Raw genomic sequence first — 16,266 nt, 5'->3', positions numbered from 1 at the left:
AATTGCGAATTAACACGCTGCGCACGTGACAGATGAAGTGTTAGTGACGTCATCATCAAAACATCAGCCAGGGTCTTCGAGTGATATGATAATACGATATCGTTGTATGTTTACATACATATCTATAACATTGAACAAACGAACTTGTACAAGTAAAGTTGTAGTACGTGTTTGGGATCGGGTGAAGATACGTGACATAATCGACCTTGAACTTCATCCAACGTTGTCAATTTCAACAACAGTTTATCCCGAAGAAGCAGTGCAAACAAGCTCTCCAACGTTCATTGATAGTGAAAGGTAGAGCGAGAGTGATGTACTGCCTAACGTTAGAATAGTCTTGTGTAGGCCAAAGTAAGCCTGAATACCTTAGCTCTAAGTTAGCCATTCTGCTACTAGCAGTAGGCTAGGTTGATATTAAGTGGACTAAAGACACTAAAGTAAAATAGGTACTTGATTGGACCAAAACAAAAGCCAGACAGGATCTAAACATCATTGGGGACTATACCTGTTGAACAATGTTTGCTTATTCCTTGAAAGTCTGCATATACTGTACCCAATGAGTTCATGTTGGTGCCCTAATTTTTTTTTGGCTGACTCGCTGATGAGTTGATAACAGAAAATTTGAAAAAAAATCATCTTGTAAGGAGAATTTTTTTCTTGATATGCCGTTAGATACCTAACAGGTAAAATTTAATGATGCTTGACATCAATGTTAATGTTACCTCTCTCCTAGCTACCCCAAATAAATTAAATATTTACCAACCCCAGATCTAGATAGGTGAACCCTACCTGACTGTATTGATTACTTCATTTTCAACAGATTTTCATCATGCACCAGATCAGACCTCTAGTTACCACAGGATGGCTCTCCAAGGTCCTGACTCCATCATCTCCTGGCATAAGAGTCTTGGATTCCTCTTGGTTCATGAAAGCAGATGGCCGGCAACCACAGCAGGAATATGCTGAGAAGCACATTCCTGGAGCTATGTTCTTTGACATTGATAAAGTTTCCGACCAGACATCTCCTTACTCTCATGCCCTTCCCCAACCATGGCTGTTTAGTGACTATGCATGCCACCTGGGTATCAGCAATGACACCCACGTTGTAGTCTACGATAACCACGACAAGTTCAGTGCCTTCAGCTCCCCTAGGGCGTGGTGGATGTTGCGAGTATTTGGACATCAGAGGGTGTCTGTTTTAGAGGGTGGTCTTCCAAAGTGGATCAAAGAGGGACACCCTGTGACCTCGGAGGTCATGCAGATCGATAAAACCGAGTTTGATGTGAACTATCAGCCACACTTGCTTAAGAAGTTTGAAGATATGGTCCAAAATCTAAGCACACACTCTTTCCAGGTTATGGATGCAAGATCGAGTGAAAGGTTTGCCGGAACAGCTGAAGAACCCAGTAAAGGTAATTAATAATTTAATAAGAACAAAATTCAATGAAATTCTTGTCATGTTTGTATTGAAAATTTGAAATGACATTTGCAAAAAAGCTGATCAAGTTATGATTGCTTCTAAACCATATTTTGACAGTACTTAATAGACCTGTTAGTGGGGAATATTTGCAGGGCAATGTGTAAACACCACCCTCCATTCGCCCCAATATCTCCTTCCTTGATTGTCAATAATCCCAAGCAAGTACAAGAAATTCTCAGAAGTTGTTTACTTTGGTCGAACAACTTGTGTTGATGTAAAGTACTATTCTTCAGCAAAAAGTTAAGTTTGAGATCGTGAGAGGTGTTGTATGGAAACTTCATTGATATTGTGGACTGACCAACGCCATATAATTTACAAAATATGGAATAGAAAGAGGTGCCTGCCTTTTTTATTTCAAGGATTCAATTATGACGTTTCTTTTGGCTTGGATACAGAAACAAGTAAATTGTTCAGAATATTTCAATTTGAAATAATTCTATCTCTATCAGAAATATACCTTCTGTTCCTAGTTTTTTCAAATTTTATAAACTTAATTTGGTTGTCAGTAGTTGATCTAAAAAAAGCCAGAAAGTCTAGAAATGGACACTTTCTCTCAAACGTAAATTCAAAATGTCATCCTTAAAGGCATTGAAGACTCGCCCCGAACCGTGTGCGACCATCTGAAAAAGTTAACTTTCCGTTGCTTGAAAGTGACGTTTTGTACGTGTCGCTACAAAATGCAGAGAGTACAGTTACCTTAAGCTGGACCTGAGATGTCCATCGCTGTATTGTTTGTACACTGTGCTGTGGGTATATTGACCGCAGCTGTATGTACTGAGTGTACACTAGTGTCTAATTACCGATGGTAGCCAGCTGTGTTTGTGTATTTTTTGGGATCGATGGTGGTGTCTTACACTTCTGTTACACCTCATTCAAAACTAGGTCAGATTACCGGCATTAGACGTTTCTTTTTGCGCGAGTCTTCACACCCTTTAAAGCATGTTTACAATGCTAGTTAACACTTCCTCAATGTTTGGGAATAATTTACAAAACCTGCAGGGAAGTACTTCGACATTTTTAGCATGCTAAAAATTAAGGACAGTTAAGTCACAAACATGAATATTGATATTAAACCTTTAAAAGTCATACATTAGGGCCTTTTCAACCAGCTATGATTTATTCAGTCACTTGTCAATTCTGTTTTACTTGCTGTCCTACGTATCTGTACCTTCTTTCTAAGGTTGTGGTAAGATTTTATCTAGAACTCTGGCAACGCTGTTATGCTGATATATAAGTTATAATTCGTAGCTTTTCATTATTGCCACACCACTACTATTCCTGGGTTGTTGTTACCTTCTTAGGAAAGCTCTGAAGGGAGATGCAAACTTTTTATAGCAGATGCACTATTTACATGTACTAACCAAACATAAAGATTAACTTCATTAATGGGTTGCAGTTTTAACATGATCAGGATCTAGTATTTAATTGCTGATCTGCTTTCAAGATGGCAAAAAAAAGTGTCTGCTTCGATAACTTTTTTAAATTAGTGTCTTGGGTACATGTAGATACATTGTTATTATCTAAAAACCAACCAATAGTCACTTTTGAATAATTGACTAAAACTATTTATTCAAATCTACAGACTTAGAGAAGCTTTCCTTTTAATCTCTGTTTTCACCGTAATTATGTCATAAATAACTGAAAGAGTCGCAGCGTACGTAGTGCTCATCAGTCTAATGTTCAGTGTTTTAACACATGAATGATATTGTTATGGTAATTGATTGAGAATCTTCAGTTATATTGATGCGACTGGGATAAGTGGGCACACATTACATCTAACGCCCCATAAGTGACTTTGGAAGGACCATATACACTCCATTTGATAAGTTGAAAGCGGTTTAGTCACCGAATTCTAGCATTCTTGAGCAGAAGAGAAACATTGGTCCATGTGTGCCGTGTGGTGAAGATTTGAATGATAGGAGTTCCTCATAGTTTACTATGAGCAACAGAGGATTGTACTAACTAAAACTATGATAATCTAGTCATAGGTGAGAGGAAGTGGATTATTCCATTACGTTGCTAGGGATGTTTATCTGAAGGGTTGCAAGAATATGTTGAAAGATAAAATCTGAACATTATATATTTTAACTTTTAATTCCTATTTGCATTTTTTTCATTGAGAGCTTTAATATTTTTTAATATTTTCTTTTTTTTTGCAGAAACAAAGGGTGGTCATATACCATATTCACACAACATCCCCTTTACAAGCTTGTTCAATTCAGAGACGAGGACTTTCAAGTCCCCTGAAGAGATGAAAGAGATTTTTGACAGTGCAGGCATCGATTTAAACAAACCATTGGCCTCCTCTTGTGGTTCGGGCATCACTGCTTGTATTATAGCTCTAGGAGCCCACATCGCTGGTAAGGAAGATGTAGGAATGTTTGATGGGTCGTGGGAAGAATATTCGCAGCGTGCATCCCCCGAACAGATTGCAACCGGCCCAGAGGTACCCAAGGGGGGATAAGCAGAGGTCGGCTGATGTGGAACTGTCAAACAAAGTGTAAATACAATTATCTCAATGCTGTGAAGAAATACCAATTTAGGTTTTTTTTTTTAAATTATGATATTAAAAATATGAAAAATGGAATATATCTTTTTTATTGAAACTGAATTTGACAATTTGATTGCAAATGCAAGTGAGCCACTAGAATATTGTGTTACTAAGAAGCGGTATTAACCCACTCAGTGTGAACTCTTCCCCATGTCTTGACAACTTGTGCCCTTTACCTTGGTCAGCCAATGTGTGAAACGATTCGTCTGTTGGAGTCAAGGTATTGCCCAAAACCCAAAATAATCCTATACTTAACTTGGAATAGGCATGTTAAGAATATAAGCCCCACATATTTGAAGCTTGGAAGAATTCTATCAGTGGGGCGTACTGCGAGTAAGAGTATCAAACTGGGTGCAGTTCAATCCATTATAACCATGGGTGACATGGTGGCAAGTTATATCATAAACACTGATTCCACTTAAAGGGTGTTAAGACTCGTGCAAAAAGAAACGTCTAATGCCGGTAATCTGACCTAGTTTCGAATGAGGTGTAACAGAAGTGTTAGACACCACCATCGATCCCAGAAAATACACACACAGCTTGCTACCGTCGGTAATTAGACACTAGGGTACAGTCAGTACATACAGCTGTGGTCAATACCCACAGCACACTGTTCAAACGATACAGCGATGGACATCTCAGGTCCAGCTAAAGATAACTAGGTATCAAGTTTCATTACTGTCTGCATTTTGTAGCGACACAAACAAAACGTCACTTGCAAGCAACAGAAGGTTAACTTTTTCAGATGGCCGCACTCGGTTTGGGGCGAGTCTTCAATGCCTTTAAGTTCCTTAGGTCCATGATCTGTGTTTAACCGTATCAAGTATGAAGCAGTTTGGTCAGGACTGGAAAACCTTGCAAACCATCGTAACCAATTTTGTGGGAAATCCACTGTTCTTGCAGAAAATTCAACATAGAAAAAATGTTAGATTCAGTTAAAAAAATTGAATACAAAGTGAAAAGCAAATGGTTGTTAAAAAAATTAAACTAGAAAACAGCAGAGTTGTTTTACAAGTCCCCTTACATATCAGGAGTGCTGGGTTGAACAATAGTGAGAAATTCAGCAAGCTTTCCAAACCTGATATAGGTTTATATTTAACAAAAAGCAATTATTTAATAATCATGATAATGAAAACTATAGATGGCATCTGGTTTTATAAAATTTAAATAGAAAAACCAAACAAAAACAGTTTTAGCAAATATCTGGAGGGGCAACCGTTCTACATCTTTTATGTTTTTCTTTTTATTGTATTTGTAGATTTTTATTCTCTCTTAATTTGCTTATGATTGTGTCATTATAATATGCAGTGTTTCAGATTTCACCGTAATTCATTGATAAATGGGATTTACTGATCTGATTTTGTATACTTGTTCAAAGGAATTGAAAGGAAACTTTGTTATCTCTTCAAGAAGATTACAATTTTGATGCAAAGCTTTGAAATTTATGAAAGGATTTTTCTTACTTTTGTTTTTATTTTTTATGTTTGGTATAGTTGGTGAAGAATTGTTACTCCAGGATGCAACAAATGCAATGCAATATTTATCTGAATTATAATAAACACTCTTTTTACTTCTGTCAGAAACTGCTGCCAGTTGTTAAGTTTGTTTCATTTTTAAACACAGATATTTATTCCACCAAGGTTTTAAACTTTTGTTTTAGTTTCTGTTTTATATTAAATCATGTAGCTGTTTGTGTTTTGACACACCTGTGACCGTTTTTTTGTTGTTTTGAGGGGTGGGGGCACATCTCCGTAACTGCTGGAAAGGCAGAGATGTTAAATGAATGAAGGGCTAGATGGGAACTATGTAGGCAATCGCAAAATACTCAATTGTAAATTTGCAGCGATATTCATATTTTGTTAATTTCATTGTCGCTTAGAGAACAACATAAATCCAATTGAAATGATAGATGGAAGTGTTAAAGGCAGCAGGGTTGAGCTAAAGTGGTATCATGAACTTATGTTTCTCAACCGGGGGGGGGGGGTATTGAACATTAAAGACATATTCCTGTGGATGACATCTCTAAGCAATAAGCAACATCATGTGAAATTGAAATGTTAGTGGTTTTTTATTCCTTGCCAAAGGCAGAAGGAATCTATGCGATGGCGATGGTGATGGTTAGTAACTGATGTTACTCCAGTAATAACTGCTGCCCCTCGCTCCTTCCTCCTCTTGTGCTAAAGTGAAGCGTTTATAACCGCTGACATGAAATCATGTTGTACTCCTTCAAATTAGCCAGCTTGTTATGTGATCTGAATATCTCTGGCAAGTTAGGTGCAATTCATATACTGATATGTTTAAACATTGGCTGAACACGTTTGAAATAGCAATTGAAAAGATTGTGTTTTACTTTTATATGACATTTTGTAGTTCTATTTTTAATTTTTTACTCAGTACATCAATACTTGCCAGAAGCAATGCGGCTACATACCAACATGTAGCCATCCACCAGTGTACAGCTATACAGTAGGATTTAAACTACTGTAAATATTGATTGTATTTTGCATGTAATTACTGTTATCTTATACTTTATGCCATTCTCCAAATTACAAAAAAATGAGAATGAAGAATTGGAGGAATTTGGATGGAATTCCAACCATAATTTAATGCCATTTCATCTCACAAGAAATAAATTTCCCAGCCTATTACTTTATGTTGTGCGCATAGACTGAAAGGCTTTTAATACTTGACCCAATACAAGTCCCAACTGGGCCCTTTAGACAACTTGATACAGCTTTCATCACATGCCCTCTTACCCAAGTTGATTTTAATTTTTTGACTTCACAATCGTTGTGGTTAATGCTGTAATCTTAAAGCTAATCAAAGTCGTACGTGCTCAAAGGTACTGTACAAGACAGATCAAAGTGGTGATTAAGTTATCACACAAACATTGTAGGTAAACAAAAAACCCATTGTTTTCATAGAACAAACAATAGTATCAAAGGTCAAGGCGATATATAGATACAATTGAAAAATATGTTTTCTTTTTCATCTCATTTTTTAGTAGGAGGGAAGGTCATATTAAAGTCTCAATGTATGTTTGTTATTTCTATTTTGTATGGGATGTAAAGAAAAGTGACATACCCTAAACTTTATTTTTTTCTTGGCTGCAAAAAAGATTGAAAAAAACAAGCACATAGAACGTCCTCATTCATCTTAAATTCCAGTAACATGTTATTGAAGAGATTAATTTGGACCGTAAAGATAAACAAATGTTGCATCTTTGGCTGCAATTTTTCCTCTCTTTAGGAGAACTTTTATTATGGTATTGTATTGTATTAAAGGATAGGCCTAGCATATCAGTCAAGATCTATGTAGAAGATTTGGCCCAAAATGGTTTTCCTGTTTTAAAATGAAATGTTCGTTACATAACACCTCTCAAATGCCATCTTGTCAGTCCTGGCTTCCGTTGGATTTAGAAATGTGTGTGTGTGATGTGTGCAAATATTTGCAAACACATACTTATATATACTTTCAGTATAGTGAGCGAGCATAACTTAAATTATACGCTTGTACGTAGTCTTGGGTATCACAGACGATTGGAGTCAAATTTAACCAGTATCGAAAGAAAACAAATATTAAAAGACATTATTTTTCACAAATGTTTAACTCAAACACAAAAATTCAAAGAACAATACCTTCATTAAAAAGTCATCAATATTTGCCCCAAATGTTAACATGCTAGTTCTTCAAAGTTTTTCAAAGCTTGTCTGTCTGTCTGGAGGTGTTTGGGTCACTATAGGTGATTTAAAGACATGGAAGAATGTTTTAATGAAATAATTGCAGTGGTCTACTGAAAGGAAGTGGTATGAAGAAATATTATTGTTAATTGCAATGAGTAATTAGTTTTGAAGTTCATAAGTGACCATTCTTTGACCTTTCTAGCATAGAACTGGTGAACTTGCAATGTATGGTAGAAAATGTGAAATTTGTGTTGAAATTTATACTGCTGATTACCTCTGATGAAATCGTTCTGAATCTATTTAGAAATAATTTAAGCTTTTCTAAAAAAGATCCTGAAGGCCTGACAAAGCAGTTTGTAAGGCTTCTTGTAATATTTATCGGTTATCGGTATGTGGACAGGACTGGTATTTGTCAGAATGTTTAATTGCGAGAGATCGTGGAAATGTTTTCACGTTTTAAACTTCAACTTGTGCGTCGGAAAAGTGTGTATGTTGTGCTTCTCACACTGACCGGGGGGGGGGGGCTTCTTTTGGGGGATTTTTGAGGTTAAGTATCTCAAAACCTGGAATTAATGGTATTTTAGGGCAGCTTCAAAGTTAGGACAAATTTGAATTGTCCTTCTTGGCAAATTATTCCAAGATGTCACTGTCTATATTGAAATATAGTCAAACTATCATCTATATTGTCAAGCTACGGTTTAGTTATCAGCTATATTTCTCCAGCAATGTAGTCAAATTTTATACAACTGTAAAAACGCATATGTACGTTGGACCTCTATACTATTACTACTCTTTTGACACTAAGAATCATTTACATTGTAACAGAGCATGTGGGGGGAAAGGGTGTGGGAGGGGGGGGGGTGGTGAGGGAGAATAAGTCATTTCATTTCACGAGGCATGTCTATGCAGTTATTAATGACTAAAAAATAAATTGAATGATTTTTCACATTTTAAAGTTGCTCAAGATATTTCCAGATATTCAACATTTTTTTTCTTTCTCTCTCAAGTATATATAGTTTGGTTGATGAAAAGTGAAATTGTTTACATTAATATTTAAAAGTAAACCTATGTTTCTACCACTACTTGGTTCCCTCAAGTGTAATTGTCTTGATGTGGTATTAGTAGGATTACTACATAATGTACTATCATACATAGTGAGGTATATTAAAAAAGAAATTGTTTGCATACAATTTGTTCCTCATTCTACTTATGTTCATACTATTCATACTTTAACTTTTTATTCATACTTTTGTTCTTCATTTATCTTCATTTTTGTCTCTAAGTTACTTTTTTAGCTTACTGCTTGAAATAGCGAGCGAAACAACCTTTCTCCATTACGTTAATAGTGAGAACCACATTCTGAAAACATGATTCAATACCAAAGATATGGCTTTTGAAAAGTTTGGAGAAATTTCTTCCATAAAGGTAACTGCCTAGTTTAAACGTGCTGTGCAAGTTACAGGGAATTGCTCGATGGTTGGTTTGCTCGTTTTAAGAATAGATTGTCTTCAGGTATTACATGTCTGCTAAAGTAATACTCACACATAAATAAAAAAAAACAAGACACATTGTCATGGTGAATTTATGAGATAGAACATTCCAGTTTATTAAACACAATCAGTTTCACAAAAACGGCATTGCGAATTCCATTTTTGGTTTTCGATGATAATCGTAACCTATGCATTCATGATGGCGTATGTGTGAGTGCGTTTGTGACGACCAGCTTGTTAACATGATATCTCAAGAAGGGAAGGTCAGACCAATTTCATATTTAGTGTGTAGAAGTACCACATTGAGTACAAGGAGCCTATTGTTTTTGGTAGAGGTCAAAGGTCATTTGGGGTCACCAGGGGTCAAATTGTGAAAACCTTGTAAACACGGTATCTCAAGAAGGAAAGGTCAGACCAATTTCATATTTATATGTGTAGAAGTACCACATTGATTACAAGAAGCCTATTGTTTTTGGTGGAGGTCAAAGGTCATTTGGGGTCACCAGGGGTCAAATTTTGAAAATCTTCTAATCACGATATCTCAATACTGTAAGCTTGGCCTGACTTCTTATTTAGTGTGTAGAAGAACCACATTCAGTTAAAGAAGCCTCTTGTTTTTGGTGGAGGTCAGAGGGTCATCAGAGGTCAAATCGAGAAACCCTTGTAAACATGTACACCCTCACTATACATTACATCAGATTCATGAAGAAAACTACTTGTGTTACATCACCAAAACCACAATGCATTTTTGCATTCTGGTTTGATGGTCATCGTGTAAGTGGGTTCTTTGTGATGACAGAGGAATACACAAAAGTGATGGACTTAGATTTGGGTGTAAAACAGGCATGTGGTGTGCAGAGGCAAAACCAAAATTTGCCCCCTTTGGATTCCTTGCCCTAAGGCTCAAGGAATCTATGCGATGGTGATTACGCGTGTGCATGTGACGCCCTTGGCTCGTAATCACGATAACTCAACAATGGCAAGTTGGATTGAAGTCATTCTTGGTACATAGATGGGCCATAGTGATTAGATGAACCCTATTGATTTTGGTGCTCATCTCATGAATAATAATGAGGTCTGCACGGGTGAAGTGTGAAAATCTCCAAATGCTTATGGCTCTGCAACCGAAAGTCAGAATTTATTCATACTTGGTATTGTGTTGGTAGGTTTTCGTTTCTAATATGTAAGGTTCATAATGGGAGGAAAGGGGTATAAGAACAGCAAAAGCAACTGCCTACACTGGGGTTTGAACCATAGACATGGAGTTTTGTCTTGAGAACTAACCACTGCGCCAGTTTAACTGTTGAGAAATAATGCTGGTTTCTAATATTTAAGGTTCATAACTGAAGGAAAGAGGTATAAGAATAGAAAAAGGAAAACTGCCTTCACTGGGGTTTGAACCCTAGACAAGGAGTTTGTCTTGCTCTTCAGGCACTAACCACTGCACCACTTTATCGGTTGAGAAATAATGCTTGTTTCCTATATTTAAAGGTTCATAATGGAAAAGGGAACTGCCTTCACTGGGGTTTGAACCCTAGATATTGAGTTTGTCTCGCTCTTCAGGTACAGACCACTAATGTGTCCCCGTCAATTTGTCTTGCCCAAAAACGCTGCATTTGAAATTCCCGCCCTGTATTTAAATTTGGCGCAGTTTAATCCAGCATTGTGCAAAATAATATGCTATAAAAGACGAGAATTATTACTATTGACATATGACACTGTTAGGCGTGACTTCTCCGCTGAAGTATTAACACATTCAATCATGTCAAACCTAATCTATACACGAGACTGGTAAATTGTGGACAGCAAAACGGACTGAGTGCGAACAAAACAATCGTTAACATCTCACAACGTGTGTTGGCAGTTTGAGCTAGCTTCACGTCCTGCTGTGTTTCCACTTTTAATTGAATTACCTGAACTTTTGGTCAATTTCGGGAAATATTTGGGGAATATAAAAATTTTGGAAGAAAGTATTTAGATGTTTCTTATTATATGTCTCTGATGTAAGAATAAACTGAACCTTACAACCTGCTACACTTTAGTACTCTTTTCATGGTACTGTGAGACGTATGAGCTTTCTAAGATTAATATACGAGCATGCAGGAGCAGTATTCGTATAAGTCAAATTATCACTAGTTCTCTTTTTATAATGTTTATCCACAGTTGTTGAACATAGAACGGAAATCGCCTTTGCGGTAGTCTATATTTGTTTTATGGGAAAGGATCCCAGACCCATCGTATACAAAAGTCTACTTGGATTATTTGTGCCCCTGAGTTTTGTTCTGCAGACGCCCATGTATTTCCCCAAACTAAATTTCTAAGTCATGATAACTAAAACTTATACAACAATCAGTTAAAACAACAGTATCGGGCAGTATGTTATCACCCTCCGTTCCATTTTTGAAGAAAAAATTACGATTAAAACATTGAACACTTCCGAGGAACAATAGAAAACCGAAAAACATTTAGGACGAACAAAGGTTTGAGAAGTTTGTTCGTCCTAAAAGTTCCTCGGTTTTCTATTGTTCCTCGGAAGTTGTATGCTAAGAAACTTCATGCTGTTTGGGGGAGTGGGGGCGAAAAAACCTGATTTGCAGGTTTTGCACAGATTTACCCCAAATCGACTCAAAATCGATTTCGCCCAAATGACGTACCGGGGGTAACAGATGCTCAGGATCCCAAATCTGCAACTGCCAGGTCCATATCTGCTTCCGTTCGGGAGATACGTTGTCCCAAAGGACCCGATAGAAATACGTGTTCTTTATAAGTGCAAAATTTGGAAAAAACCCCTATTTTCAGCCCCCTCTCTTGTCCTCTCTGAAGCACCCATCGAAATCAAAATTAGACTTGGAGTAGAAGACACCCTTGCCTTTGTTATACATCAATTTAGTGTAATTATCTGACCGGGAAAGGCTTCTTTCGCTCAGTTTGCAACTTCAGAGGAACAATAGAAAACTGAAAAACTTTTAGGGACAACAAAAGGATTTAAACCTTTGTTCGTCGTAAAAGTTTTTCGGTCTAACTTTTTTAAGTTTCAGGTGAAAATTTTTTTTTGTCGCAAAACGATAAATGTGTATCTTTTCTGGTAGTTCGCGACACGCTGATTACGAATCTGACGTTTATTTTGGAATTGGGTACCAAAAAGAGGTACTTTTTTAACTTTTCAAGACAAAACACATATTTTTTGGGCAAATAAAAATTGCCAAAATTGACCCCAAAATCGATTTCGCCCAAGAGACGTAACGGAGTAATCGATGCTCAGGAGCCCAAATCTGAAACTCCCAGGTCCATATCTGCTTTTTTTGTCGCAAAACGATAAATGTGTATCTTTTCTGGAAGTTCGCGACACGCTGATTACGAATCTGAAGTTTTTTTTGGAATTGGGTGTTGTGTGGGGGCGTGGGGTAAAAAAAACTGATTTATGATTTATGAAAAAAATAAAAAAAAACTGGAATTTCTATCGGGTTCTTGGGACAACGTATCTCCCGAACGGAAGCAGATATGGACCTGGGAGTTGCAGATTTGGGCTCCTGAGCATCGATTACTCCCTGTTACGTCTCTTGGGCGAAATCGATTTTGGGGTCAATTTTGACAATTTTTATTTGCCCAAAAAATATGTGTTTTGTCTTGAAAAGTTAAAAAAGTACCTCTTTTTGGTACCCAATTCCAAAATAAACGTCAGATTCGTAATCAGCGTGTCGCGAACTACCAGAAAAGATACACATTTATCGTTTTGCGACAAAAAAAAATTTTCACCTGAAACTTAAAAAAGTTAGACCGAAAAACTTTTACGACGAACAAAGGTTTAAATCCTTTTGTTGTCCCTAAAAGTTTTTCAGTTTTCTATTGTTCCTCTGAAGTTGCAAACTGAGCGAAAGAAGCCTTTCCCGGTCAGATAATTACTCTAAATTGATGTATAACAAAGGCAAGGGTGTCTTCTACTCCACGTCTAATTTTGATTTCAATGGGTGCTTCAGAGAGGACAAGAGAGGGGGCTGAAAAGAGGGGTTTTTTCCAAATTTTGCACTTATAAAGAACACGTATTTCTATCGGGTCCTTTGGGACAACGTATCTCCCGAACGGAAGCAGATATGGACCTGGCAGTTGCAGATTTTGGCCCCTGAGCCAAGGGCGGCGGAACCGGGGGGGGGGCACAGGGGGCACGTGCCCCCCCACTTTTCCTCAGGTTAAAAATGTGTCCTTTTTCTACATAAAAATTTCTAAATAAATAAAGAGTTTACAAAGCGAAACCCACGTCGAATGAAATATTTCGGGAAGTTTTAAATGTTTACTACCACAGGGGTAGGAGCCCAATTTAATTGGGGGGGGGGCTGTAACGACTTGCCCGAAATATATTACCATAATTTTTTGCGCGCTGAGCGCGTTCAACATGTTAATGTGCGTATCATATAGGCATGCGTTGGTTATTACATCGCATGCCAATAACATACAATCATTTGCCGTGTTATAACCCTTCCAAATTGGTTATAATTATTGGGAAAGTCGTTACAATAATAACGATCATAATAATATCAGTTTAACCATTGAAAAATACATAGAAAATTATTTTTCTTTCAGTATTTTGACATATTTCATATGCTTTCATGCATGTATCGATCGCGTGTGCAGAGACTTGGACTTTATAATGATTTTCCAATTTCCCAATTTGCACATTAGATATTGCAGTGCTAGTATGCATTGTTTACTTGAGGGGGGGGGGGGGGGGGGGCGTTGATGGAGTGATGTGTATACGCAAATAAGATAATACAATAAGAGTTATAAAGGGTACTAAATATAAGGCTGCATCAGTCCAATCGAATTTCTGCAAAGTGCCCTTTGATGTCGGTGCCCCCCAGATTAAAAGTGCTTCCGCCGCCCTTGCCCTGAGCATCGATTACAGTTAAGTCATTTGGGCGAAATCGATTTTGGGTCGATTTTGGGTCAGTTTTAAAAAACTGCAAATCAGGTTTTTTTGCCCCCCACGCCCCTACACAACACCCAATTCCAAAATAAACTTCAGATTCGTAATCAGCGTGTCGCAAACTACCAGAAAAGATACACATTTATCGCTTTTGCGACAAAAAAAAATTTTCACCTGAAACTTAAAAAAGTTAGACCGAAAAACTTTTACGACGAACAAAGGTTTAAATCCTTTTGTTGTCCCTAAAAGTTTTTCAGTTTTCTATTGTTCCTCTGAAGTTGCAAACTGAGCGAAAGAAGCCTTTCCCGGTCTGATAATTACACTAAATTGATGTATAACAAAGACAAGGGTGTCTTCTACTCCACGTCTAATTTTAATGTCGATGGGTGTTTCAGAGAGGACAAGAGAGGGGGGCTGAAAAGAGGGGGTTTTTCCAAATTTTGCACTTATGAAGAACATCTATTTCTATCGGGTCCTTTGGGACCACGTATCTCCCGAACGGAAGCAGATATGGACCTGGCAGTTGCAGATTTGGGCTCCTGAGCATCGATCACTCCCTGTTACGTCATTTCGGCGAAATCGATTTTGGGTCAGTTTTGGCAAAAACTGCAAATCAGGTTTTTTTGACCCCACGCAACCCCACACAACACCCATTTATCGTCTTTGCGACAAAAAGGTTTTTCACCTCAAGAAAAAGTAAGACCGAAAATCTTTTACGACGAACAAAGGTTAAAAACCTTTTGTTGTCCCTAAAAGTTTTTCGGTTTTCTATTGTTCCTCTGAAGTTGCAAACTGAGCGAAAGAAAAGGGCGCTCGACGCATCTTGCCAGTGATACGTGATTTCAAAGCAGTCAAATCAAACCTGTTTGTCATCTTGAGTTTTATCTTGACATTTATGAATAAAAAGGTCAGTTTTGGAATAAACTGCTTACGGTTTTTTGAGTTGAAAAAACTTTTTTTCGCAAAGGCGATAAATGTGTTTCTTTTCTGGTAGTTCGCGACACGCTGAGTGATTACGAATCTGAAGTTTATTTTGGAATTGGCTAAATAGATTCAGGAAACGTTGCCTTGACTATTACTTTAGCAAGCAGGCAATCAAAAGAATTTAGATCATTTAAAAAAAAAGTGTTCACTACTCACTTCGGTGAAGATAATTGGTTATTTTTCAACCATCATTGTTGGGTAATGACATCTTCAACTGTTGTGGAAATGAAAACACACTAACCAACCCACTCCCTCCACTTACCACGCTCTTAGCAATTTAAACACAGAAGTGGTTCCGTGGTAATGGTAACCTTTATAGTCATACAAATGGATGAGTGTGTGTATGTGATGCATTGCTGGTAAAAAAAAAACGATATCTCAAGAAGGGAAAATTTGATTTTTTTTTTATCACAGGTCATCGCAGGTCTTGGCCTGCTGCACGTAACTTAACACTTATTCTTGCATGTGAATGGAACCAACCATGTCCTGTTGCATTTATTGACTTGTAAGTAAACTTTCAATCATTTTCGGGAAACAATAGAAAACTATTTAGGCAAAGTAGGTTAGGAGGAAGCAATGTTAGCTGCAAGAGAAATTATTCAACTAAGGATGCAGTAAGTTTGGCTAATTTCTGGATTGAAAACTTACGTATTATAACATTCTGGTATCATTTCATCATACTGGTGCTGTGGCCAAGTGGATAAAGGCTTTTGCAGTAATGAGGCTTAGCAATTAATCGGGAGGTTCAGGGTTCAATTCCCGGCCGGGTCATAGTAAGATGGGTTTTTCATCCAAGAGCAGTCTATGATTTTCCCATCTGAAATGACTTTCTTAATTGAAAAAATTCCAAATTTGAGTTAAAATATTGAATTCGAAGCCACCCAACGTGTAAGTTGTAATCCATAAGCCCTTGCAGGTTTCTCCCACATCTGTGGTTGCTCAAGTGTCATAGAAATAAGTGCTGATTATTATTATTACTATTATTATTATTATTATTATTATTATTATATTGTCCACTGTTTCGCGTACTGAGGAATGTTAAAATTGAAATATCTCGGTCCAAATCATTTCACTGCTTTGCAACTGAATTTTTGATCACATATATAATAATATAACATCATTAAGCAGTCTCCTAGTTTTATGTTCAATACAGACAA

At 37.2% G+C, this 16,266-nt stretch overlaps 2 protein-coding genes across 3 annotated transcripts in view; both read left to right on the top strand.

Annotated features, from left to right (window-relative positions):
• LOC139959589 (large ribosomal subunit protein uL3-like) overlaps positions 1 to 16,266 on the top strand; it is a 108,203-nt gene that overhangs the window by 56,193 nt on the left and 35,744 nt on the right. The window lies entirely within an intron of this gene.
• On the top strand, positions 85 to 11,231 carry LOC139959779 (3-mercaptopyruvate sulfurtransferase-like). 2 transcript variants are annotated; one of them, XM_071957624.1, is made up of 3 exons: positions 85 to 351; positions 821 to 1,412; positions 3,640 to 11,231. In XM_071957624.1, the coding sequence occupies exons 2-3, from the start codon at positions 830 to 832 to the stop codon at positions 3,942 to 3,944; spliced, it is 888 nt and encodes a 295-aa protein (XP_071813725.1). In that variant the 5' UTR covers positions 85 to 351; positions 821 to 829; the 3' UTR covers positions 3,945 to 11,231. The 2 variants fall into 2 exon arrangements, with proteins under 2 accessions (XP_071813725.1, XP_071813724.1); XM_071957623.1 differs by having other exon boundaries at positions 87 to 297.

The sequence above is a fragment of the Apostichopus japonicus genome, chromosome 19 (genome assembly GCF_037975245.1).
Source record: "Apostichopus japonicus isolate 1M-3 chromosome 19, ASM3797524v1, whole genome shotgun sequence".
NCBI lineage: Eukaryota > Metazoa > Echinodermata > Holothuroidea > Aspidochirotida > Stichopodidae > Apostichopus > Apostichopus japonicus.
Note: the sequence above shows the minus strand (reverse complement) of the source record. Positions and strands in the feature narration are given on the sequence as shown.